We start from the raw sequence: 25227 nt of genomic DNA, 5'->3' as shown, positions 1-25227 counted from the left end.
ATTTCCTGAAAAAAACCCCATCTATGTACAGAGACTTATCTTGCACAGATAGTCAGTCTTCTGTTTACTGGAAATCTTGCCCTGGTACAGACGATCACATTTGCCTCCTCTCCTGGGTTATCACACTAGTGGCTCAACACAAGACTCCAAAAAAATAATGAAAAATTATTGCCATATTTTTTGTTCTATTCCCCAGCATAAATAAATAATATTACTGGCTAAAAAGACTCGCTCCAACTTAAAGGAACACAGAAAACCCCAAGAAATAACCTAGAAGGGATGTATCTCATACTGTTTAATAAACCAAGCTTTTTTCCAAAGTAAGAAAGCTTTGTATATTGCTGTTGAATTTCCCTACCTACTGGAAAGGAAAAAAGCACTTTTCACAATATGCAGCCATGGGACAAAAAAAGAAAGCAGCTAGTGACCCTCCAACATCCTACAGCTTCTACTGTAAGATGACAAAAAGAACTCTGCATTTCTCATCAAAAGAATAACAAATCTTTCACAGTTGAAGTTCAGTCATTAAGAAAGGGCAATAATGGGCACGATTCAAAGTAGCACTTGGAAGCACAGGAAAGCCTAAATTCAGTAAACCACCAACACACTCCATCATCTGCTACCTTTTCAAAGTTTACATTCCATCCTGTCAAGCACATTCGGTTTTTCATGCTGTTGAGCAAATGTTGCACCACCAGCATCTTTTTTGAACTCCCTCTCTGAAGCAAGTTACAATGATCCCAGAGCACTGTAAGCGCAGTGTCACAGGTATTTGAAACGAACACAAACTAGTTCTGCCCTAAGGCCCTCTAAAGTCTCCCATCCTCCTTGAACTCACACAACTTCAGAAAACGATCAAGTCAAAAACCCCCTGAGCTTTTACCTAGGTTTATTTTTAACCTGCACACTCCCCAACTGAGCTCACACCACAAACATTCACAGTTAAGGTGACCCTGTGCTAGCCTGAAGCTACCATGGGGATATACAGTGCTAAAGAGATTAACATCCTTAGCAAATGGGTATGGTCAATGCAGAGAAACACCATCGCAACACAACCCACAGATAGTACACCAACTCATACTTGTTAACAGACCACTATAGAACAAGAAAAACCTAGATATACTGCCTCTGAAGATCACAGAATGGTTTGGGTTGGAAGGGGCCTTTAAACATCACCTGGTCCAACCCACGGACAGAGACATCATTCAGTAGATCAGGTTGCTCCAAGTCCCATCCACCGTGGCCCTGAACGCTTCCAGTGACGGGGTATCCACAACTTCTCTGGACAACCTGTTGCAATGTCTCACCATCCTCATAGCAAAAAATTTCTTCCTTATGTCTGATCTACGTCTACCCTCTTTCAGTTTAAAAAATGCACCAGGCTGAACCATCCAACAACTCCTACATGCAAAGAGCCAGTCCAGCTACCACATCACAGAAGAGCTCTGAAAAGCAAGACATTCAATGCCACAGTACAACAGACAGAGCACCTAAAAGTAACTTCACCTTCCCTGTCAAACACAGCCAGCTCTGCGCACAACCAAGATCTTCAGTCTTCTGCAACAAGGTTACCAATGAAAAGTTTCACAAGAAAAGGTGATGCTCTTGTGTGTTCAGAATAACCTACAAGAGTTACCTACCACTGGCCTAAATTACTAGACACTGTTTACAGCTTTTAAATTTATTGCTAAATCTCACCCTTCACATAGCATTGGCTCAACTCTCCAACAGTAGCTGGGGGAAGCCAAACAGCACAGTGAACGTGGGCATCACCTCTGTAACCAGTCTTGCAACACCAGCATCATTCCACGCACACAAGCCTCAAGAGAATCTGCATCCGTACACCCGCAGTAATCACGAAAATAAGATCACGAGAACGCAGACGCAATGCTGGGGTGGTTTGGGGGCTTCTTTACTCCTCGCTATCTGACCAGGCAGCCCTGCAAAGCTCCGAAACCTGTTGCAGGCCGCTCTCCTTCGTGAAAGTGCGTTTCTGCCCCAACCTTGTGAAGGTGCGGTATGACAAAACAAGATCCTGATCTGCATTAGCTTCTCCCACGCCCGCCTGCCTACCCTGGAGGCGCACCCGCCTCCCCGGCGCAGCACACGCACCGCCTAAAGCCGGGCCAGGCCGGGGAGCCCGCTCGGCCCCGCGCAGGGAGCGCCCAGCCCGCCCCCCAGGAGCCGGCCCCGGAGCGCCCCTAGCCCGCCGGCCGCGCCCCGCAGGAGCGGGCCCAGCAGCCGAGGCACGTCCCGCCCGAGGCCGCGGCCCCCGCCAGACCCCCGCTGCGCCGCGGCGCCAGGCCGGAGGGGTCCGGCGGGGCCGGGCCGCAGCCCGAGCACCGCGCCCCACCCCACCTACTTTGGCCCGCTTGCGGCGGCTGGTCCTGCGACCCTCGGGGGTCTCGGCGATGCCGGTGGTTTCGGCGCCGGGTGCAGGTGCGGCACCGGCGGCCGGCGGCTCAGACAGACCGCCCGGCGGCGAGGCCCGCGGCGGCTCCTTCTTGCGGGGAGTGCGCTCCGCAGACCCGCCGCTCTCGGCAGAGGAGCCCAGGGCCCCCGCGGCGGCGGGCGGCGGCACCGGCGCCTCAGGCCCGCCCTCGCCGCCCGCCGCCGCCTCCGCGGCCTTCTTCCCCCCCGACAGCATCGCCCCGGCCGCGCCGCGCCGCCCCGCACAAAGGAGCCGCGAGCGCGCCGCTCGCCCCGCCCCCCGCCGTCACCTCCGGGCCGCCGCGCGCGCGCACTGAGCCGCTCGTGCCGGCCGCTGCCGCGCGTGCGCAGTGGGCCCAGCCGCCGCGGAGGGGCCGGGTCACGGGCCGGGCGCCTCGGCCCCGGCCGCCCGCAGAGCAGGCTGGGAGGCCGCCTCGGGCCGGCATGGCCCGGGGGCGGGGCGGGGGCCGGCATGGCCCGGGGGCGGGGCGGGGGCCAACATGGCGGCCACGTCTCCGCGTGCTGCCAGTGGTGCCGGCGCGCTGCGGCCTTCGCTGTTCTACAGCCGCCGTCGCTGCCTCGAGTTCCAGAATGGCTGTTTTTACCTCAGGCACTGCCCTTATCCAGGGGAGACCTGGTTACTGGCCTGGCCTCGCAGAGTTCGTTACCAGGTCTGTGCCCTGCAAGCCTCCCAGGCGCCACCGTTAGCCACCTTCGCACGCTGGAATGATGCGCGTCCACTCGCTTTCATGCCCTTAGGGAACCTTACCTGCGCATACATCTCCGCCACAATTCTGCGTACACATCAAACCCAGGTACAAATGGCACGACCTGTTGGCGACCAAGAAAAGTGCGAAGCCCAGTGGCCATAGCCATCCTCTGTGGACGTATTTCACAGCACAAGTTTCAAGTCCCCTGGGACGTGCCATGACTGCTGAAAGGGAGATGTTTGTGCCTATTTCCATAAAGCATTCCAGTCCTTGTCCTCCTTTCTCCTTCCAGGGTCTGGGACTTTTCCTCACCATGTCCTCTGTCAAGCTTCTACTTAAGACCACAAGAAAAAGCTGGTGAGGCAGGGAACAGGGAGCTGGAGCTGTCAGGCTTTGGGCAAGACACTGATCAGCGCCCACCAGCCTCGCAGGTGCCTGCGTGAACTGCCAGAGATGCTCTGCTCTGAGTCCCTCTGCCTTGAGTATTTGAACATTATTAACTAAAGGTAAAATTACTGTTTTTACCTCAGGCACTGCCATTACTCCAGGGGAGCCCCCGCTTACTCGCCTGGCCTCACAGAGCTCTCACTAATTTTCTTGCCTGTCTCCTCAAAACTGGTCATTAATCAGAAGGGATGCTTGGCTGATTCTAGTAGACCCACCTTGTCATCAAGGTGGTTCGTATTGGTTGGTCATGTAGCTGTGTGGACCCTGTAGGAAGACTGAGACACCAGAGAAGGCAGCAGCTGCACAGAAAGATTCAAGTGTGATTTAACAATTCTCAGGAACAGAGGAAGCAACTAGTGTCTGTAGAAAGTCTGCAACGTGTAGGTGATGCATTCCAGATGTCTGCATTGGCAGACAGGCAGAAGGTCAACAGCACACACTGACAAACAGTGCCAGTGCTAAGAAGCAGCTGGAGCAGACTGGAACCAACTCTGAACCTTTGTTCACAGAGTTTGACAGTGAAATCCAGCTGAGAGAATTAGAGAGGTCAACTCCAAACAGTGACAAGGAAGAAAAGGAAGCAACAGGCAATTGCCATAACAGCATGATCCTCACCTGTAAGCCTAAGTATTGCAAGTATTTCATACTTCCATGGGAACTGGCATTTCCTTCATTATCCCACTTTAGTCTCCTTTTGTTTGTGTTTAGCCAAATTTCTGAAATAGCCACAAAATTAACTGTTGAGTTTAAGTTTTACCTCACGGGTGAGACAAAGGAAAGCCCATTTAACATGTTTTCCATAGGCTTACACCAACCAGCATCTCAAAACTCAAATCCTGACATGGTTTTTTACTCTTCTGAATTGACAGATTCAAGTTAATCCTTTTATTTTTAAGGGCCATTTATTAAATGCAATTAACATGACAAATATCGGCTCCCCTATTTGTATTTGTATATATATTCGTCAAACTGTCTCCTAAGTCCATATGTATAGTTTAGCTTCATATTCACTAGGGTATAAACATAACTAGAATTAAGGCATATAAAGGGCTTCCAGCAACATCTTGTATCATGTCACAGCTGAGAATCATCATACCTATCATAAGGCATTTTTCCCTGTGATCAGAAGAGCAAATTTAAGCTAACAGTAAAGTCTGAGAATACTCTGACATCTCAAACAATCAGAATTTGTTTTGACTTCTCTCTTTGTACAGAGCTGAGTCGAACTTTTTCATTTACTGATATAAAATCTGATTTTTGTATGAAGTATGTGCAACCAGTCTGGTCCAAAACATTTGTATGGCACATACAAACATCCTTTTAACTTTTACCTTTATTTCAAGGAAAGTAAATTTAATGCCACCTTTCATCAGAAAAATATGAGCTAAACAATGCAGAAGCCATTTCCACAACCATTCACTTTGTCCTTCACTAACCTCTATGAACAAACTGTGTCTTGGGCTATTTACATGATAACAACGACAAGGAATATTTTCCAAGTATTCCAGCACTGCTATTTCAGCTGAATTCGTATTAATGGAATACCCTCCATGGACTGGAGGACAAACCCCCTTGGAATGAAAGTTTGGCTCTGATGCACCATCTGAGCAACAGGATGCTTCCATATACACAAAGAATTTAGGAAAAGGACAACAGAAATTGAGGAACTGAGGTGTGGAAAAGATGATAACAATTCTGCTCAGGCAAAAGGGAGAAGAATAGAGAATTAGCAACTTTCTTTAACATGTAGGTCTTGTTCTGATTCTCCATACATCCTTCCATACCCTGAGCAGAACAGTGGAGAAGAGGAGGAGCCTAATCCCACTGTAACACTGCTGAATACCAACTAATGCTCATTTTCCAGGAAGCCTTGGTACATTTCCTCGGCTGTAATTCATCGTTCTTCCCACACTTCAGAGAAAGGAGGTTTTATTAAGTAGCATTTTCAATTACGACAGACATGAGTCCAGGAGAAAGGCCTGTACTTCCATTCAGCTTTTTAAAACACAAAATAGTGACTGGTGAGTACAAGTATTATAATACAAGAAACCAAGTCACTCAGACTCTCTTCATTGTGAAGAGGGTCGAGACTGGGAAGGTTCACAGAACGCTGAGCAGGGGAAAAGGATCAAAAGCAATGTTCAAGGCATACACAAACTGAAGAGATAGGTGCTTTGAAGTCTATACTTTTGTTTTCTTCCTTTTACAAGTCTATACTATGATACGGAGATAAAAGCCAGTGGGGGGGGGGGGGGGGGGGGGGTGGGAAGATCTTCACCCAGTACTTTTTCCAAATTAAGTTCCACAGTTTTGTTTTTGTTAAAAAAAAGTTATTTATAATTTAATACCTGTTTCAGGATTCTCAGATCTGTCGTGCTGTTAACATTGCACTCAATTGGCATTATCCACTTTTAAAAAGAAATTAAAAAGCAGCTCTGAACTTTGCTTCTGAGATGGAAGCATTGTCTCTGAACCAGCAATGATTCCTGTCACTCTTGCTTTGCATCTTTCAAGGCCTGAAGTCTTTCTAAAAGGGGCGGATGGGAGTAATGCCACATTGAAAAGATCCAGTCAGAAACAGGGAATCCTAGATTATCTTTGTTTAGCTTGATCAAAGCAGAATACAGGTCTTTAGCTTTTCCAAGTTCCTTGGCAAATGCATCTGCTTGAAATTCAAATCGTCGGCTTAATACAGTCAAACAAAATGACAGAACCTGTGGAGATAAATATATTGCAAATTATTTTAAAATTCAGCTATCTGCAAGTTCCTTATATTATCAGTAAATACTGCTGTTTCTACCTTCCCACATCCCACACATCACCGTGGCTGTAGAATTATCTCACTAATGTTTATCCAGGCCACACCTGAAACTGGGAGTCTTACCCAACATGGAGCACTAAGCCTACTTATGAAAATGAGACACCAGATAGAGCCCTAGAAACTTCAACCTTTCCCCTCAGTCAAAATAAAATCATTATTTAAATAGGGTGATACTTCAGCATCCATGTCTTGAAAACAATTTACCTCATTGTAAGGTGAAAAAATGAACTGGAAAATAATCATCAAGCCTATCAGGGTAGGCTGGGTGTCATAGAAACCAAATGCAGCAAAGAGTTCTTTTCGACCAATTAACACAGCAAACAAGAAGAAGCAGAGGAAGGAATTCATCTAGAGGAAGGAAACAACATTCTTAATTAAGACAAATTTTTCTTCTAAGTCTAAAACATGGCCTATACATATTACAGATTTGCATAGAAATGCCACTGAAAATACCCAAATATATTACTTTAGAACTAACATACAGTGAGGTACAAACAGCTGGCCTTTATCTGCTTTCTGTAAATGCATGCAGTAGAGAAACACTATTTTCTGTCAGTGAGCTAAAAAAAGAAAAAAAAAAAAGAAGTCTACATAATGAAAGTTGTGAAGGAAGATGAAACGGCAAGAAGAAGATAAATGAGGAAGGAGTACAGGGTAGAAACCATCTCCTTGGAACTGAGCAGAAGTTTCAAGAAGTTTAAAACTAAACAAAATTTGTCTGTGCTGTGTCATACTACTATTCCTGGAAACAGTCTAAGCTTCCATCTAAGCCATGCATCACTGTGAACAAACACTGTGCTTGCCTGGTTTTTCAGAGTCAAGAGGTAGGACCATGCCATACCAAGTTTTCTAGAGAAGGTGACTAGTACCTTTTCAATCCATTCAAGTGACTGTTTGGTCTTTTTAGAGTAATGTGGAAGGTGCCAGAATATTGTTGGTTACTGAAATAGACGGGACAAAAAAAAAAAAAAAAAGAGGGATGGCTGTGACAGCAAACAATCAACAGAAAAAGTAGAAGACACTGCAGAAGAATTTGTGAAAAATTCTGGAAGTGAAGATAAAATCTACCTATTACAGCAAAGTAATAGTTTCTAGAAAGTGAATCGAAAGACAAATGTTACATGAGTTAGCAGTGTGGCAAGTGTCATAATAGTTGCTAGTTAGTAGGGATCAACACTGCAGCTGGATCCACTGAGGCTAGAAAGCAATTGCCTTAAAGTAGAAAGCAAGAACAACGTCATTGAAGTGTTCAATTACATGGATAAGAAAAAGCCAGTGTGGAAAGAATGATAGTTTCTTAAACAGGAACTTGATAGTGATGTTTACAGCCTGATAACCTGGTGAGTAGCCTTAGAAAAAGAACAGAACCAGCATTCCTGGTATGGGGCACACGTCTCAAGAAAGACATGATGGAGTTACAGAAGGTGCATAGGAGGGCAGCTAAGAGAAACAACAAATAACCGAAAAGGCTGGGAAAATTGGAGAAAAGAAGGGTGAGTGATAGGTGGAACAGATAGGTAGATCTATACCAAAGCATACAGTAGACTGCTGATTATTTAATAGAAGGCACATAGCTGTGCCTTGCAAATAAAAGAATTAGAAGTAGAAGGTTTGGGGGAGGAATTTCCTTGTACTGTGCAATGCCCAGAGGCATAAGTATGAGCGAACAGACCACCAGGCTCCTTTTCTTCAAAGGTGAGGCTGGACAATCTCTAGAGATTGCTTCAATGTTCACCCCCATTTGGGCATGCACTAAGAATGGTGCAATTAAATTATTTACCAATAATCAATGCAAAAGGTATGAGAATACAATATAAGTAAAAATGTCCTCCTCTGTCAGTTTTCATAATCTTCCATCACATTCCTTCTCAGCTCTCCAAGGAACAAGACTGACAGAAACTCTCAGAGACATAGCTTTCTCAGAGATAATGAAAAATACCTAAAAAAATGCAGGCTGGGAGACAGGATACATCCAATCCTATCCCTAGCAGAAGGATGGAAACAGACCTTCAGAGAAGGCCCTGAGATTCAAACAGGCAAGGACAAAGTGTAACAGAGCAAGAAAAATGTGTCCCAAATTCAGAAGGCTGCTGAGATGAATTAAAACGGCAGCAGACAGGCTTTCTTAGATGCTTTCTACCAACCAGATGAAGCAAGGAGGGGACAGAAAGGCTAATGCATATTCACTGTAGATACAGCAAAGAAAAAAACCTTTCTGTTGTAGAACATAAGTATATCATGTGAATGTACACTTAAAATATTGGAAGCAGGCATTTGGAAACAGCAGTAATTACAGCATCCTCTAGGAAAACCATCAGTTTATCATAACTTACCTGGCTGATGATAATATTTTTGACTGTGTGACCCAGTTTCCAGTGACCCAATTCATGACCAAGTACAGCCAGAACTTCTTCATTTTTACATCCTTGTTTCTTACTCTGAGGGAGTAACAAAGCAGTAGTAGTATCAGGTATGACTGAACACATCTGAAATAAATTTCTTATGTATTAGTTTGTATTTTCCTAGGTCATTTCAGTGTCCCTAGATCAAGCCATTCCCTTCCACCAGCAGCTACACACACATAATTTCTTGTTTAGCCTTTTTCAGGAAGACAGTTACAAAAAACCCACCAACTTTTAAGTTCAACAAGATTTCTACCATGAGGTGGTGGTCTCTTATTTCTATGTATGCAGAGATGCCTATGTAAACCTGGAAGAAGGTGGGAAGACATGCCTTCCAAGCTGTCTCCTACCATCCCTTGAGCTCATCCTGTTTGTTTACTCAAGAAAAGGCATTACCATGGAAGCAGACATTTAGAGCCACAGACTTTCAATGGAGAATTGAGAGCAAAGTCCTCTCCGTAATTCCTTCAACACTCAACGTGTAGCCTTCCCCCCAAGGCACTACTGTTCCTTTAAAAACAATAACAACACCCCTGTCCTCTACAATAAACTATGACACACCTTAAAGATCTAATTAGGAAAGATGGACACCTGTGCCTTCAAAGGTACATTAGCAAGTCAGAAGCAAGCATGTGGGCTTGTGTACTGAGAACACAGCTGAAGAACCTGTTGAAATGGAACAAATGATTCTCATTATGACTAGAGCAGCTGAGCTCAAAATCCCCTCCTCTCATACCCCACTTCAGCTGTAAGCCATACCAAATCGTGGATGAAGAGAATTCCACCACCTACATGGTCACAAGAAACAGAAGCTGAACTGAACAACAATCTATATGCTGGCCTAACCCTAGGCTGCACAAGGCAATTCTTTCTTCTCTGAATTACTCCTTCAGGCTCTTCAGAAGGTATTCCATCAGTCTTAACCATCCCTACAGTCTCCTGAAGCCACAAAAGCTGTTTCAGTAGACTCCTGATGTGCAGCTGCACATCAATGGAAAGGGCAGTGAAAAGCCATCATCCTGCTCTTGACCAGGGTGGGGGAGGATGCGCTTGTGGACTCTGTGTGTGTGTGCGTGTGTGCATGTGCGTGCCTCTTGCACCAAAATTCTTGTCTGTAGTAAAGGAGCGCATTTCCTTCGAAGGGAAGCTTTCGTGTGGCAGTCCCAAGCACAGGAACACGAGCTAAAATCTTGAACAGGCCCCTTATTCAAACAATCACAAGAGGGCCCTACTTTTTATGTGCAGGGACCCAATGTTTTGCTAAAGCTCTGGTGGATTTCTACAGTCTCTTTGGTGCTATATGCACCACTCACACAGCCCCAGGAATTCCAATTAGCAGCAGCTCAGCGATATTTGGTGTTGAAATCGTTTGGGTTTTAGCAGCTCACTCAGGACCTTTAAAATACATTCAGAAAACACAACAGAATATCTGACCAAGAAGTTAGTAACACAATGGAAAACCAAGACGAACTCACTTTAGTTTTAGACTTTGTCTCTTCGTTTTCACCATCTTCTCCTTCTGCCGGCTCTTTGTTCAATGCAGAATAATCTTCCAGGAGGGTGTCAAAGAGTACTATCCGCTTATTCTTGAAGAAGCCATAGAAATAAGCATTGCTATGAGAAGAACGCTTAGAACCTGATGGGGAAAATTCACATTAAAGACCATCATCTGAATAATGTCATGCAGTGAAGACTATGCAATATTACATAGAATAGATTCTTCCAAAGGAATTCTCAAAGTCCCCAAATGAACAGCAGACAAACTCAAGCACATGAGTTTGCAGGTTGAAACATATTTTAAAATACCTAAGTAATGACGATCTCATTTACTGTCTTCAATAATTTTTTTCCATCTCTAATATGTAATAACTAAAATAACTAAAAACGTAAGAGCAGTCATGTGAGGATCTAATATCCAGAAAAAAAGCAATTTCTATCGCAATTTCAGGTTCACAGTGGAAAGAGCATTCTGCATAGAACATGTGCCGCCCTCCCGGCAAAGGACCTGTGACAATACATTCAGAATACATTCAGAATTATTTCAATGTGCCAGCAAAGATGATTCAAAACAGATAAGGATGAAGATGTTAGAAACAGGTAAGAAGAAGATGAAGGGATGAACTACAGATATCAGGCAGTCCCTCAAAATTATTTTTATCTGAAACAGGCAAATTTTTACAGCTACTTTTATCTAGATCAGGTAAATCACAGACTGTTTCTACTATCAATATACTCAGGGCCAAGAAACTCATCCATTTCCATGGAACATGAACTGTTTCAGTTCACTTAAAAAGCTGTCTAGATCAAAGCAGCTGTTAAAACTTGGCCTATTTTTGCCTACGGACAGGAGCTGTTGCAACATCAGGACTGAAAGAGGTCTCTATGACAGAAGAGGCAGATTGCTCTGATTTTTGCAGGAAAAGATATGATGCTTCAAAATTGAAGGCATTTGCCTTCAACTCTCACTATAAATGTATAAGCTGCATAAACTCCTTAGGACACAAACTATCCATTGTTCAAGACAACCCATGGTATGGTCATGGTAACCTTCAGCTCCAAACCAAGACAGATTAACTGAGGAAGAGGCTTGTCAGAGTATGAAGCCTCAGGATCCAGTCCCTTCTCAGTGAAGAAATGTGAACCACCATTGCCACAGGGTAGCGACGTTCCCTTTCATCTGCATATCATAAAAAACTTCATCTTCCACTAAGTGTTGGTAGAGAAGGAACCTTTGTCATGTGCTTACTACAGAATGAACCCTAAAATTAAAGGACTTGGTTGCACGTGTTACTAAGAAATCAGTTCCGGAGTGGGAAGTGCCATGACAGAGTGCAGAAAAACACTGGCAAAAAGATGCTCACACATCCAGTCCCCCATGTCCGAAGGGAATGCTGTCGGCTCAACATTCTTAAGGATGGCAGGAAGGAGAGTGGGGGTTTGGCAGCCTCCCTCCACTGCAGACCACTGCCACTAAATGCAGGCATGCTGAAGAAGCCAATGAGTAGTACACTAGGCAGGTGCCAGAGTACCAACAACTGGCCCACAGGACTTTCACCATGGTTAAAAGCCAGGATACAGCCAGCAACACAGATGGGAAAAACTTACCTATTTGGCAAGCCTCTGTGCTGACTCTCAAGCTTGAAAAGCTTCGGCTTCTCTAGGAAAAAGAGAAGTTTCTTGGGCCCCAAGTATATCAATAGCAGTAGTTCCTGGCTGTAGTGAGGCAGAGCACCAGCTGGATTTGGCCAGCATGAAGTTTTGAAAGCCACAGCTTCCAGGCTAGACAAAGCCTTCATCACCCTCTCTTAAAGCAAAATTCTACTATTTCAGCTCTTTATGCCATATTATACTGCTTTCACCAAGGCAATAACAAAACTGCTGATCCTCACAGCTGGGGCACAAAACCAAAACAAAATTTGGGAAAGTCCCTGAAATCAAGTTCAGAAGGGAGCAGAATGAGCAACAGTGGAAATGTCAAACAATAAAACACTCCATGAACACAGAAGTGGAGAGTAACATGGCAGCTGGCATACTCCATGTTATATTCCATGACCTATGGAAAGAGGACGAGAAATTCATTACTAGGAAGTGAAAAAATTACAGCCTCAAGTAGAAGGTAGTCCAAGAGTCCATCCAGCCATACTATAAGAAATCATCCATGTGAACATTCTAAGAAGGAATAGGTGTTTTTAACTTCCATAACTCTTTCAACTGTTTCACAGTTGACAAAATCAGTGCTAAACTGAGACTAGAAAAGATGAAAAGAAACTTTTCCCTCTGGTTTCAAGTTCTAAACTTGTAATCTTGAATGCTGCTTCCATTTCTCATTACTATGTATTTCCACTACACAGAGCCAAGACAAGGCTTCCAATGAGATGCTGAGTTAAGGCTGTACGATAAGCTTTCGTTTCTCTGACCTTAAGGCAAAAAAGAGAAAAAGGTACAGGCACTGTCAAGTATTACAATAGCTGAGGAATATAAGCAACTACCCTACTACAGCATCCACAATCAAAGCTAAAAATCCACAAATTCAAAATTACAAAGTGTTTTTATTAAAAAAAAAGTCTCACCTTCAACAACATACACCTTAGTCAGTGGGAAGTCTATGCTCTTTGCCATTGTTTCAATTTGTTGCTTGAGCTCTCCCTCAGGAAGCGGAATGAATTTATCAAACAAAGGTGCAATGTAGTCTGCATAGATTGTAACAAGCACCTGCGAACAGATACAGATATCAAGGCATACAAATGTGTGTTTCCTACAAAAGGTGGAGCACAATTAAGTACAAATAGAAGGCACAACCTCAGAAAAAGCACTTGACAAAACCATCCTGTAGGAAGTGTGATCTATGGCAAGGCTCTCTATAGGTCACCCCTCAATGAAGACAACTACTGAGTCTGTTGACAGTCAGCAATTCAACAGCAAGATGGGGGCAGGGGCAGGTTGATCTACAATCTACACTCCTCAGCAAAATTCACGTAAACAGTGCTTTTGCTCTGACAGTTCATGAAACTGCAGAAGGCAAAGCCACTATGACAGCTGGGAGCAGTGGTCTCATCAGTGACAGGCTGTCACTTTCACCCACTTCACCGATAATGGAAAGCTCTGAAGTGTTTCATAATGAGCACTGGAGCCCACTGAACCAGGAGATAGTCCTGCTTCTTCGAATTCCTGCTAACTCGCAAAGCCATGGTCTAAAACAGGCAAGAAATTTCATGTTTTGTATTTTCTTCCCCCTCTTCCAGCTGTATGCAGGGCTAAGGAACTGCCTGATTGCTCTGGTCCCCAGTGAGTAACAGTCATGTCCCCCAAATCACTATAATGCACCTGCATCTCTTCAGACCAGCAGCAGATGCAACCCAGATGAGAAAGCCAGGACTGGAATAACACTGTGATGGGGAGGAATGCTGAACTCCCTTCCCTCACACTCTTGACCTTCATGAAGTGGTTTTTATTTAAGTATTTTAAAGTAAAGGACTGGGAAAAAATTTAAATCCCGGTTAGCTAAAAAGGTATGGTACATGAGAGGCAAACAGATATCAACATTAACTACAAAACTATCTTGACAGGGGTTTTTCCACTGAAAACAGTAGCTTGACTTTTGAAAATACCTGCACTGTAGAAAAAAAGTCCAGTGAGATATAAAACTAGGGAAACTGACTTTTCCAAAGTCATAGCAAGTGAGGGCATCAATACAATACACCGCTAGAAAATAAAAGTAGCTCAAATGCTGAACTATGATTTAAGTGTATACTGCTAATTAAAAGCTTGAAAGAAAAAGAGAAATTCCTTAAGAAGTACTGATCAGAGTCTGCACAAATCTTTCTGTAAAAGTCATTTCAATACCCATGAACTGACATTTTTGAGACCTAACACCATGATTTTTCAGAACACATTCAGAGACAAAAAAAGGGAAGATGACAAAGCATAAGGACACCTGGACCACAGAAAGCAGGAGCCAGCACAACAAAGCAAGAGGAAACACTGTAATTAAGCCAATAATTAAAAACAAGCTTGGAAGAACTCAAGGTAGCAATTGCAAGCTAGACTTACCACCTAAGTGGGGCACTTCTGCTACAATACTATGATCACCGAGTTCCTCAGAAACATGTCGCTGGTAACTGCACTATGCCAGAATATGCCATACAGAAACCCACTAACCCACACAGGGTTTACTTCAGTTACACATTAGGCATCAATGAAGAAAAAATACAAGTAAGCAAGAAATACAATTGAGATAATGAGATCTGTATCCCAGAAAAACAGGATTATGAAAAGACTTCGCAGTCATGATTTCAACGGAGCTACATTTCCTTCCATGTTGCCACATCTGAGAAAGTCAATGCAGCTATTGGGTACGTAAGTGGGAAATAAGACTTTTCCTGTGTTAATTGCAGTGGCCTCCCAGGCAGCATTACTCTCTTGTTTTTGTACAAATGTGGCCAGCCAGTGCCTCTGCTTTAGAAAGGAAGCTGACAAATTGAGAGTCCAAGAAACTTAGAAAAGTGATCTGAATCTAGAAGCAGGGGGCAGAAAGAAAAGGAAGAATATAAAAAGCAACACTTACTTAACTCATGAAAGAGAAGCTTAAGAAAGAGAAAATAATCATGATTTCCTGCTTAGGTGTTCCTAAACATTTTCTTCTTGATGCACTCCAGTTCGACCAGCAAGTCTGAACTTGACGTGAGAATTAGGGATTGATTGACCCAAGTTTATTCTTAGTCTAACATGGCAGGCTTTATTACATTACTGCGATGTAGTAATTCTTTTACTTATTTAGGTGCTCTTTTAATCTAAAAATGAATTAATGTATACAGCAGTACTACAGCTTCTTCTTGGGTGACCAACGGTTAGTATATTGAGCAAAATGACAGTAGAACACTATGCTGAAATAGAAAAAAAGTAACAAAACAGACCTCGGAGCTTATAGTAACAATAAAAAACATCAAATCCTTATGATGTATACAAAAAGATCCTTTTAATATAAGCCCTAAAAATGTCAGTGTATAAAAGCAGCTATATAAGCAGAAGCAGAAATAAAAAATTGCTACCCATCTCAGTACAAAGCAATACCACTGAGAATTGGTTGCTTGATACTGTAAGAAAAACCCTGTGGAAACACTACGAATCAAAGCACATTCTGCCTTGTCTTGCCAAACTGCTGGCAGTTGTCCTTGTGTCCTTTCTGTATTTTAGAAAAAGGAAAACCTATCACCACACAGTGCTGTATTTCCAGTATCGGTTCTAAATCTTTTTGAATGTTTACTTTTCGACTGATGAAGACACTCCAGTATTAAATAGATAAAATGTATCACGTTAATATGGACCATTAATATAAGCAATTATTCCTGTACAAGTACACTGGGAGCAAGACACACTGTTAAAAGCTGTAGACACTAAAATTCCCAGAGGTTTGGGTTTTTCTCCTTTTCCTTTCAGTTATGTTTTCAAACTTCAGCATGCTGAGCCATGCAAGTAAGCTAGCATTTGGAAGAAACCCAAACATATTCTCATACTCACCAAGGAAACAACTAATGTGAAGAGCCAGGCATAGATGAAGAAGTAGTCTCCCCCTATTTTAATAATGTAGAGCAGAAGGGATGTCACTGGCAATAGAATACACTGAGTCACGATAAACTTCTTGACAGCGTCCTTAAAAAAAAATCCCAGCGTCTGTGAAGAAAGGATATCAATGATATTTTCAACATAAATACTGATGTGCCACAGGGGTTAATGAACTGATCCCTTCAGTGGATGCACAGAAACAAAGAAAGACAAACTGCAGACCAGCAATACCAATGTGATAAGGAAATCAGTCGGTTAAGAAAAGGTGGAAGAAGCTTTTCACCTCCTCTCCTGGTAACTGCGGCTTTTTACATCCATGTGGACTTGAAGCCCATGCAGATATACTCTTCCTTAGCAAGATGAGACCCAAACCCTTATTTTCTGTTGCACATATATACTTCATTAAAGGAGGCAGAAAAAAAATTAAGCTTATCTGTCCCTTCATTCCTTTACAAATCTATATCCTAGACATCATGGGATTTTTAGAGAATAGGAAACTCTTAAAGAAACATAGCTGCTCTAAAATATTTTGTCCTTGAACAGTTGACTCTATCTTAACTTTCAGTTATCACTAAAGCTGATTGTCTTAATTTGGCATATATAGAAGTCCTATTAAAGATTTTTAGATACATGTTCAGCATTTTACTCCAAGCTTCCACTGGCAGGCAGTTACTACTCATGTAGCTGTCTCAGGTTTTAAAATCTGTGTAACTTTAATAGAAGCAATAGAAATTTCAAAGACTTCTACCTGAATGAATCTAGTGACTCTGCAACATGGTCAGACACCCAGCCAGCTCTCTCAGGAACTGTTACCTCAGCACTTACAGCTATCTACAAGCCACAGGAGTGAGGGAGTTATTATGTACAGATCCATCCCAACAAGGTTGTATCAAAAAGCCCATACTAAGTTAAAGATATCGAACTTGTCTGGAAAGAAAAAAATACTGGTAAAACAGATTTAAATTAAAACTAAGGATTTGGGTCAAAAATTTGGATAGAGGCCTCAGACTTCCATGACTATCAGAAAGACAAATCAGACATAAATCCACAATTTTTGACTATTCTTTATGTAGACATACTCGCCCTGGTCACAGCGAGCGCACTGGGGATACACTCTTGCTACGCAACCATTCGTATCAACAGTAACACAACTGTATAGAGACATGCCCAAACAAATGGAGCGCTCCTGAAGGTACTGTTCCTTGACTGCCTTTAATATTGCCAGGCGGTATGGGCTACCTATTCCAGCAAAACAGTTCTGTAACTAGAAAAACAAGACTTGTGGCTCTCATTCACAATAAGCAGTGCTCCTTTCCTGAAAATCGTAGGGAGGACCTGGACAAAAAAAAATGGTTTGTTTGATCAAGACTCTCAAACTGGTGCAAGCCAGTAGAGAGAAAACAAAATACACAGCAGTGTGTCCTTCCTTCCTTACTTCCTCAGCTCAGCCAGCCAAAGGCGTTATACAGCCTTTTTATTTTTTAGCTTAGTAAACAGCTGAAGAAACAGTCTTAACAGAAAGCTTAACAGAAGTGTGCTGCCGCTGCTGGGAATCCATTTAGCTTGTTTTCATTTTAGCTCTTCCTTTATGTCCAGCTCCACAGTCTAGGAGTAGAGCTATAAACCTGCATGGTGTCTTTCATCTTTGCCCCACCTCTCTCCTGCTTTCCAAGGCAGATGTGACTTCAAGAGAAATACTAATTTTCAGCAAGCCACTCCCATGGAAGAAGTTGTCTATCTGAAGATCATTTAAGAATCATTGCTAGAAGTTGGGGCTGGTACCAGGTGTGAATTTGGCTCATTCACTAAAGGACCTAGCCCATTAGCCTGAAATGAAAGAGGGAGGTTTGACATGTTTGTAAGACATTTGGTACCTCAGACTGGACTGGGGCTGGACTCAGCCTTCAACTCTTGGCATGCGGACCACTGTGGTGAAAAAAACCTTGTAAAAGACTTTCCTGGAAGAAAAGATTGCTCGACTCATGCTCTGGAAACACAGGAACATTCCTTCCTCCCTTGATAGGAACAGGATGTTAGTCTGCCAGTATGCTCACTCTAAAGTCTGCGGCAGGGAAGGGGTTCTCCAGGACTATGGCTCAGAGTCACCTAGGATATGAATAGCCATGTATGCCATCATTCTAACAAGTATTTACTTGCTGGCGAGAGAAAAAAAGATTCTTAGAAGCTACACCAATGTTTTTAGAAGCACGGGGATTTTTTTTTTGTAAGACTAGAGAGCTAAGTGGAGTCTAAGAAGAGTTCTGAGATGGTCACAAGCTCAAGGCTAATGACTAACCAGAACAATCTTCAGATTTGCTTCCCAAAGACTGGAACAGGAGCCACCACTGGCACAGTATCCAAATACTGGGGGCAGGGGGAGAAACAAAATAAGCTTTGCAGCTTCCAGAAATATACTCAGATGTCAAAGCAAAACTGTTCAGTGAGAATTTTCATAGTTGGGCTTCCCTAGAAAGAAAACAGTATGTCACTAAATAACTGAAGTGAATCAAAGGAATACAGGATGTGTCAGGATCTACACACTTCTGTTTTAAAGATGATTGAAAGAGGGTGCAAACTGAATCATTGCATTTAGAGCTTTTTTCCTCACTCATTTTCTTACTACTTTTATAAAAGAAGTAAGAATTTATCAATTCTAAGAAAAAGAAAGAAAATAGATTAAAATTAGGTATTAGGAAGAAATCCCTTACTGTGAGGGTGGTGAGATGCTGGCACAGGTTCCCAGAGCAGCTGTGGGTGCCCCATCCCTGGCAGGGCTCAAGGCCAGGCTGGACGGGGCTTTGAGCAACCTGAGCTGGTGGAAGGTGTCCCTGCCTGTGGCAGGGCGTTGGAACTAGATGATCTTTAAGGCTTAAGGCCCCTTGTAACCCAAATCATTCTATGAATCTCTGAATTTATCAATTTACTAGGAATATAATGAGTTTAGAAACAAACTGATTCCACTTCTTTAGGTCTAACTGTCTTTCTGCCTCCATAGAAATTGGAAGACGAAATCGGTAAATATCAGAGCATCTCTACCCTGATTAAAATGAGCAAAGAGCTTTATCCCACATCTGCTACCCATCCAAATTTCATTCTACTGTAAAAAAACCAAAACTTCCTAGTAGACTTGGAACTGAAAGTACTGTAGACAACACTAGCTGGGTCCAAAAGCAGGAAACAAGTCATGCTCTGCCATGAAATGGCTAATGATGTGTGCCAGATTGAGGTTCCTCTCCCAAAAAAGAAATCTGATCTCATGATAAACTGATACTGAAACAGGTTAAGCTGTGTTGGTGAAAGAAATTAAGAAAGCCAGGGCTGACACTGAGTACCTAAGAGAACTACAAATGAAGAGCTGAATTCTCTAATTTAGCTAAGGATGATAGAAGAAATCAATACATGAAATAAAATGAGGAGGAAAGTGACTTCTCTGTTTTGTCTCATCTGTTCAGTGTCCATGAATCAGAACTGCCCCTGTCAAGCAGTGATCCAGACTTCTCAGGAAGGGCATACGAAGGACAAAGAATAGTCCATTCAAAAAAGAACAACTGAGGTATGAAATGTTCTTTGTTCTACTCCTAGAACACACGCTTCTCTGTGCTAAGAGGCATGGGCTCACGCAGAGACGTTCTGGAGCGGCACAGGTACTTCTGCAACAGTCACAAACTGTCATTGCTCTTACCTTTTTGCAGTGCGAGTAGAAATGTTCCTAAAACTAATAATCTATGGCACAGATAGGGACACAGCAGTCTGCCTCACCAACCAAACCTTTTGAAGATGTTACATCAGTACAAGTGCCATCTGCAATACCTGTTGATTGAAGCCATGTTTCTCTTCTATGACAAATGTGTTATACAAACTCCATGGGAGACCAGTCACTGCACTGAAGAGTGTTGCAAGCAGCAGAAATACCAATGATTGAACAATCTAAAAAAAAAAAAAAAAAAAAAAAAAAAAGAATTTTTCTGACCTGTACTAACATTAATATCTGGGTGTTAAAAATGGATTTTATGTCAGTGGTTTAACTGTAACCAGTTAGGAAATTAACCTAGATAAATTCACAGAAATAACATTTGTGATGATTAGATTACTTATCACTGGAATAGCTTACTATGTTAAAGAAAGAAAAATATTTACTGATTAAACAGATCTGGGACAAGAATTTGGATAGATGCCTCATCCACAGCACAAAGACAACATAAGCAGTACCCTCAAATTTCTTTGACTTTTATTGTGCAGGAAGATCACATCTAGGCTTAATAAAAAGACAACACCCAAACAAAAAGCTCCCAAAAACCCAACCCACCACCTCATCTGACTGCAGTAGCTTTGAGACTTGTATGTTTCTAACATAAAAGGCTATTTTAATTAGTAAGCTAATTTAAAAGTCACATATTGTTATCAGTTCTCAGACTCACTCAGTCACTGTGTCCACCAGAAAATATCTGTTATTTTTAGTACCCGGTACCTGTAGCTAAATCCCACCTTAAGTAAATGCAACCTTAAAAAATATAAATTATTATAACAGTATAGTTCATGGACTAAATGTTTTCACTAAAATTTAAAGACTGCTTACCTCATATTCTGGTCCAAACCCAGCACGACCAGAGATATGACCAGACAGATTCCAAAGAAAAGGAATTCCTCCACAGAGGAGAATCATCTTGAAAACAAAAGCACAAACCCACAGAGGCAATATGAAACAGACTGTCACCTTATTCTACTAAAATTTCAGTGTGATAAGGCCCTTTCAAGGGTAAATTTGGTAAGTTTTATAATTACGCTTTTTGTCCCCCTCTGATCTTAGTGGTGCATAACAACAGCCTGGAATATTTGGCAATGGTTCATTTTTACTTTACAGAAGTAGAGATGGGATCAAGCGTTTTTTTGGTGTTTGGGTTTTTTTGTTTGGTTGGGGTTTTTTTGCACCTGAGATATACCAGCATATCTCCAAGCCTATTTAGTGTAGACTTTGCTGCTATATTGGCTCAGACACAAGGTGTATATTTCAGAAGACCTCACTCATTTGCCCTGTGGCTGTATAACACACCATCTCCAGCAGGGGTATGCAAGATTCTGCAACTTGATTCAGCAACTTAATGATATTTAAGGTCCCTTCCAACCCAAACCATTCTACGATATGATTCTATGATCTCCTCTTCCATTAACTTGCTAGGGTAATGAATCATACTTCTACCTACTAAAGGCAAAATGTTGCAAAACTGTCACGCAATTTCATCAGCTTTGGCCATGACAGCCTCTTTGAAGTTCAAGTGGTTCCCAAAGACAACAAATGAAGCAGTTTACGTGCTAAGGAAGTGGCAAACCCAGACAGCACTGGTCATCTCACTTTAGCTCTGCTGGAATCTGATAATCCCAGGACAGATGCCGAGAAACAGAAAGACGCTCAGCATCACAGAAAGGAGGCTATAATGTCTCCCCAGAAGGGCCGCTACAATGTCTCCCCAGAGCCTTCTCTTCTCCAGGCTGAACAACCCCAACCCTCTCAGTCTTTCTTCACTGGAGAGCTGTTCCAGCCCTCTGACCATTTCTGTGACCCTCCTCTGGACCTGCTCTGATAGGTCCGTGTCTGTCTTGAGCTGCAGACACTGCTGGATGCAGTACTCCAGGTGGGGTCTCACCATAGCAGAGTGGAGGGGGAGAATCACCTCCTTCAACCTTCTGTCCATGCTTCTTGTGATGCACCACAGGATACAGCTAGCTTTCTGAGCTACAAGTGCAAGTTGCTGGCTCACACCCAATTTTTCATCCACCAGTACCCTTATGCCCTTCTCTCCAGGGCTACTCTCAATATATTCATCCCCCAGTCTGTACTTGTACTAGGGACTGCCCTGACCCAGGTGTCAGATCTTGCACTTGGCCTTGTTGAACGCCACAGGGTTTGCACAGCCCACTCCTTAGGCCTTTCAAAGTTGCCTTGGATGGCATTCCTTCCCTTTTGTGTATCAGCTGCACTGAGCTTGGTGTCACCTGCAAACTATCTTGTGTTGTCGATGAAGAAATTAAAGTGTTCATGCAAGTACAAACCCTTGAGGGACACCACTGGTTTCCACTTGGACACTGAGCTATTGGCTGTAACTCTTTGGATGCAGCCATCCAGCCAGCTCTTTATCCATCTAACAGTCCATCTGTCAATCCCATCCCTCTCCAATGTAGGAGCTAGAATGTTGTGAGGGACCACAACAACACTAGACCTGGGTGAAGATAAGCAGACTGCTGATACGGCTCTTTGTTCAGCAGGGCACTAAATCCAGTGGCAAAAGAGGCTCATTGCAATCGTCTGTATTTTCCTTAAAAACAACAAGGGAAGCTGTTTTGTTTAAAGCTTTTGAAATCAAGATAGAGCTTCAGAACCTTTTGGCTAGCTGCACTGGCTAGGCGGTACCACCTCACCCTGTCCGCTAATCCACTGTTGGAGGATAGCTTCATTTTTCAAATGAAATACTACCGCTATAGTTGGTCAAAAACATAGAAGCTTTTCAAATTCACACAAAGATTGTCTTGAGTTCTACTCGGCATACCAAAAAGCCCAACAAGAAGAATATAACATGTATAACAATATTTTTGCAATTTCATACAAAATGAAACACGGCACAGGTTAGGCTGCACAAAAGAGATCAGGAAATGCGAAAGTTAAGAGGGGGCGTAATTCTTAAGGACTGGTTTTGCATTGCAGTTATACAGTTACATGACTTACAATATTTTAAAATACTATTTTCATTATCTTTTATAATTGACTTCTTGTCTTCCTTAAGTTCATCATGTAGTAGATCATACTCTAATTATATTTTGGAATGCCAGGCATTTCAGGATTTCTTTTTGACCCTGTGCTACCAATGAGCAACACTTTTCAGCAGCAGGTCAGAAAAGTTTCTCTTAAGACTGTTTGTGTATCATACATGTAAAATACTTTGTTCTAACTCAATGGCTCTGTTTTTTCATATATGCAAACATTAATTGTCCCATGTAATTGTTCTTACACTTAAGTAGTACCCATTGGTACTCCTTCTGTTCTCACAGGCTTTTCTTTCTACCTTCTACTTTAATTTTATCTAAAAGTGAAAGTAATTGCATTCCTCCAAACACAGAAAAAAGTCTGTATTTGTCACAATTTAAAATAATTCTTGTTACTAATTCTTAATAATGTTGCTTAATTATTTGGCAGTGGAAACCATAATAGGTCAGCTGTGCCACTAAAACATAGCAATATAATCTATGTTGTAGTCGTGCAGTATGACTCAGCTCTGCATGAAGGAATTATTCAGACAGCACATAATTTCTCTATTTTATATGGCAAATACAGCCACAAACAAGAAACACAGAATCCTAGACCTTCCAAATTTCAGTGTTTGATGTAAGATGCCAGAATGCCAACAGTGCAGCTGCACAGGATCACTAAGGAACAAAGTATTTCACAGTTAAGCACATTAAAAGTATCATATGAATTTTAGAGAGGCTCAGGTACTTACAGTGCCCTCAACCTCTGAATACAGGCCTGACCAAAAGCTGAAGGTACTTTTGTCCAGCTGATACAGACGAGATTTTTCAAATGTTTCTGAATCCATGATCTGTCCTAATTCCCGTGGTACATGTGTTGTTGTTCTATACACCCGTCTCTGAAAAATTGAAAAAGAAGCTTAAAGTCTACATCCCATATTTTTAAGGAGATAATTAAGATTTAACAACAACACAAACACGATCCCACTGGCCATGACAGTTTAAAAAAAACACAACAAACACCAATAAAAGCACAGAATAACAAATATTCCTAAATTCCTATTCTCTATCAAGTTCCAAATATAAAACGGAAGCATAGTTGCTATGTTATAACCAGAAACGGAATTGCCTACTTATTATTTCCAATATAATTATTATATGAAGATCACACAAACTCATTTTTCCAAGGATATGACTTACTGCACCACAATAACGACTAAGGAGATTTTGAAACTAAACACCAGATCCTCCCATGCACACCGTGCAACTTCACCAGAAAACACATCTGTGATGCAGTTGCATAAATGAGGTGCCGTTTCATTTTTGGTAGAGAACTCTTCAAAATTTTGGAAGGCTAACAGTCCTTACTCCACCCACTGCCTTATCTTGGTTCAGTATATGCATTCCTTCACAAAGGAAAAGATCCCACCCTTTGTCACTTCAAAATACACTCCTCCTCTGGCCAGAGTCCCAGGCAGCAGTTTGGCAGGAGCTTAGCTGACCTACGGGCTCACAGGCTCTGCCGCATTCCCTCCTGCCCTCCCGGCAGCCTTTCCCCGGCTGTGCTGGGATGGAGCTGATGTTTTCACCGCAGTCCGATGCATCCGTGGCCAAAGCGGTGCTGGCAGCACAGCGCAGATCTGGCTGTGGCTACACAGCGGTACGTCCTTGGTCCCCAGTTAGCAGGGTGGGGGTGGACAAGAGGCTGGAAGGTGACACAGCCAGGACAGCTGACCAACGGGATACTCCGTGCCGTGTGATGTTATACTCGGCAATAAAAACTGAAGCAGAATAAGAAGAAAGGGGAGGGGAGGGGGCCTGACTTCCGAGGTAGCTGTTACTTGGAGACTGCCCAGGCATGGGCCTGCCTGTGGCAGGTGGTGAGCAACTGCCTTGGCCACGCTTGTGGGGTTTTTCCCCCTCTTTCTTCACTTCGACCCCGCGGTGTTCCCGCGTCCGCTCCTCCTGCTCTCTCACCTGTGCTGGGGGAGGAGCGTGGAGCTGCCGGGGGGTGCTGGGCTGCTCCTCACCCCACCGCACCCGCACGCTCCGGTCCCGCCGTGCCCCCACCGACTCACGGCCGCGCGCACCCGGCCCCCCGCTGAGAGCGGCGGCACACCGCGCCCCGGCCCCGCAGCAGCGCGGGCACCGAGCGGGACGGGACCCCGCGGGGCACCGGGCGCCCCTCCCCCCGGCACCGCGCTCGCAGCCCCGCGGCGGCCGGCCGCTGCCACCGGCAGGCCGAGCGGTGTGGCCCCGCGCCCCAGCCCCGCCGCCCCGCGGCCCAGCCCTCCCCGGGCAGGCGACAGACTAAGCCGGTCCCCGCAGCGCCCGGCCCCGGCCCGCCGCCCCCCACGTGAGGCCGGCCGGGCCTGGCACAGCCCCGGGCCCGGTGGCGCCTGTCCCCGCCGAAGCCCCCGCCGACCTGCCGGTGCGCCAGGAAGGCCTCCCACAGGTACACGGCCCAGGAGAAGAGCAGCACGGAGCAGAAGATGCGCTTCTCGGCCGGCAGCTCGGCCCACAGCTCGCCGGGCAGCGCCATGGCCCCGCGCCGCTCCCGCGCTTCCTTCCGCCGCCCGCGCTGCGGCGCCGCCTGGCGCCCGGAGGAGCCGCGGGG

At 43.7% G+C, this 25227-nt stretch overlaps 2 protein-coding genes across 3 annotated transcripts in view; both read right to left on the bottom strand.

The window, feature by feature from the left end:
* KDM1A (lysine demethylase 1A) overlaps positions 1 to 2706 on the bottom strand; it is a 36657-nt gene extending 33951 nt beyond the window's left edge. Inside the window, exon 1 of one of the 2 annotated variants that reach the window (XM_080380696.1) lies at positions 2363 to 2706. In XM_080380696.1, the coding sequence (XP_080236822.1) occupies positions 2363 to 2647 (285 nt within the window). In that variant the 5' untranslated portion in view covers positions 2648 to 2706. The remainder of the gene's footprint in view (positions 1 to 2362) is intronic. The other variant, XM_080380695.1, reaches the window with a different exon arrangement.
* Positions 2707 to 4905: 2199 nt separating this feature from the next.
* On the bottom strand, positions 4906 to 25206 carry ZMPSTE24 (zinc metallopeptidase STE24). The gene is made up of 10 exons (XM_080380699.1): positions 25036 to 25206; positions 23363 to 23509; positions 20449 to 20535; positions 19683 to 19799; positions 15828 to 15980; positions 12881 to 13022; positions 10286 to 10446; positions 8742 to 8846; positions 6613 to 6756; positions 4906 to 6301 (listed from the first exon to the last, which is right to left on the bottom strand). The coding sequence occupies exons 1-10, from the start codon at positions 25150 to 25152 to the stop codon at positions 6077 to 6079; spliced, it is 1398 nt and encodes a 465-aa protein (XP_080236825.1). The 5' UTR covers positions 25153 to 25206; the 3' UTR covers positions 4906 to 6076.
* Between the last annotated feature and the right edge of the window lie 21 nt (positions 25207 to 25227).

Source organism: Falco punctatus (assembly GCF_963210335.1).
Source record: "Falco punctatus genome assembly, chromosome: 3".
NCBI lineage: Eukaryota > Metazoa > Chordata > Aves > Falconiformes > Falconidae > Falco > Falco punctatus.
This window is presented reverse-complemented; position numbering and strand designations above follow the sequence as displayed.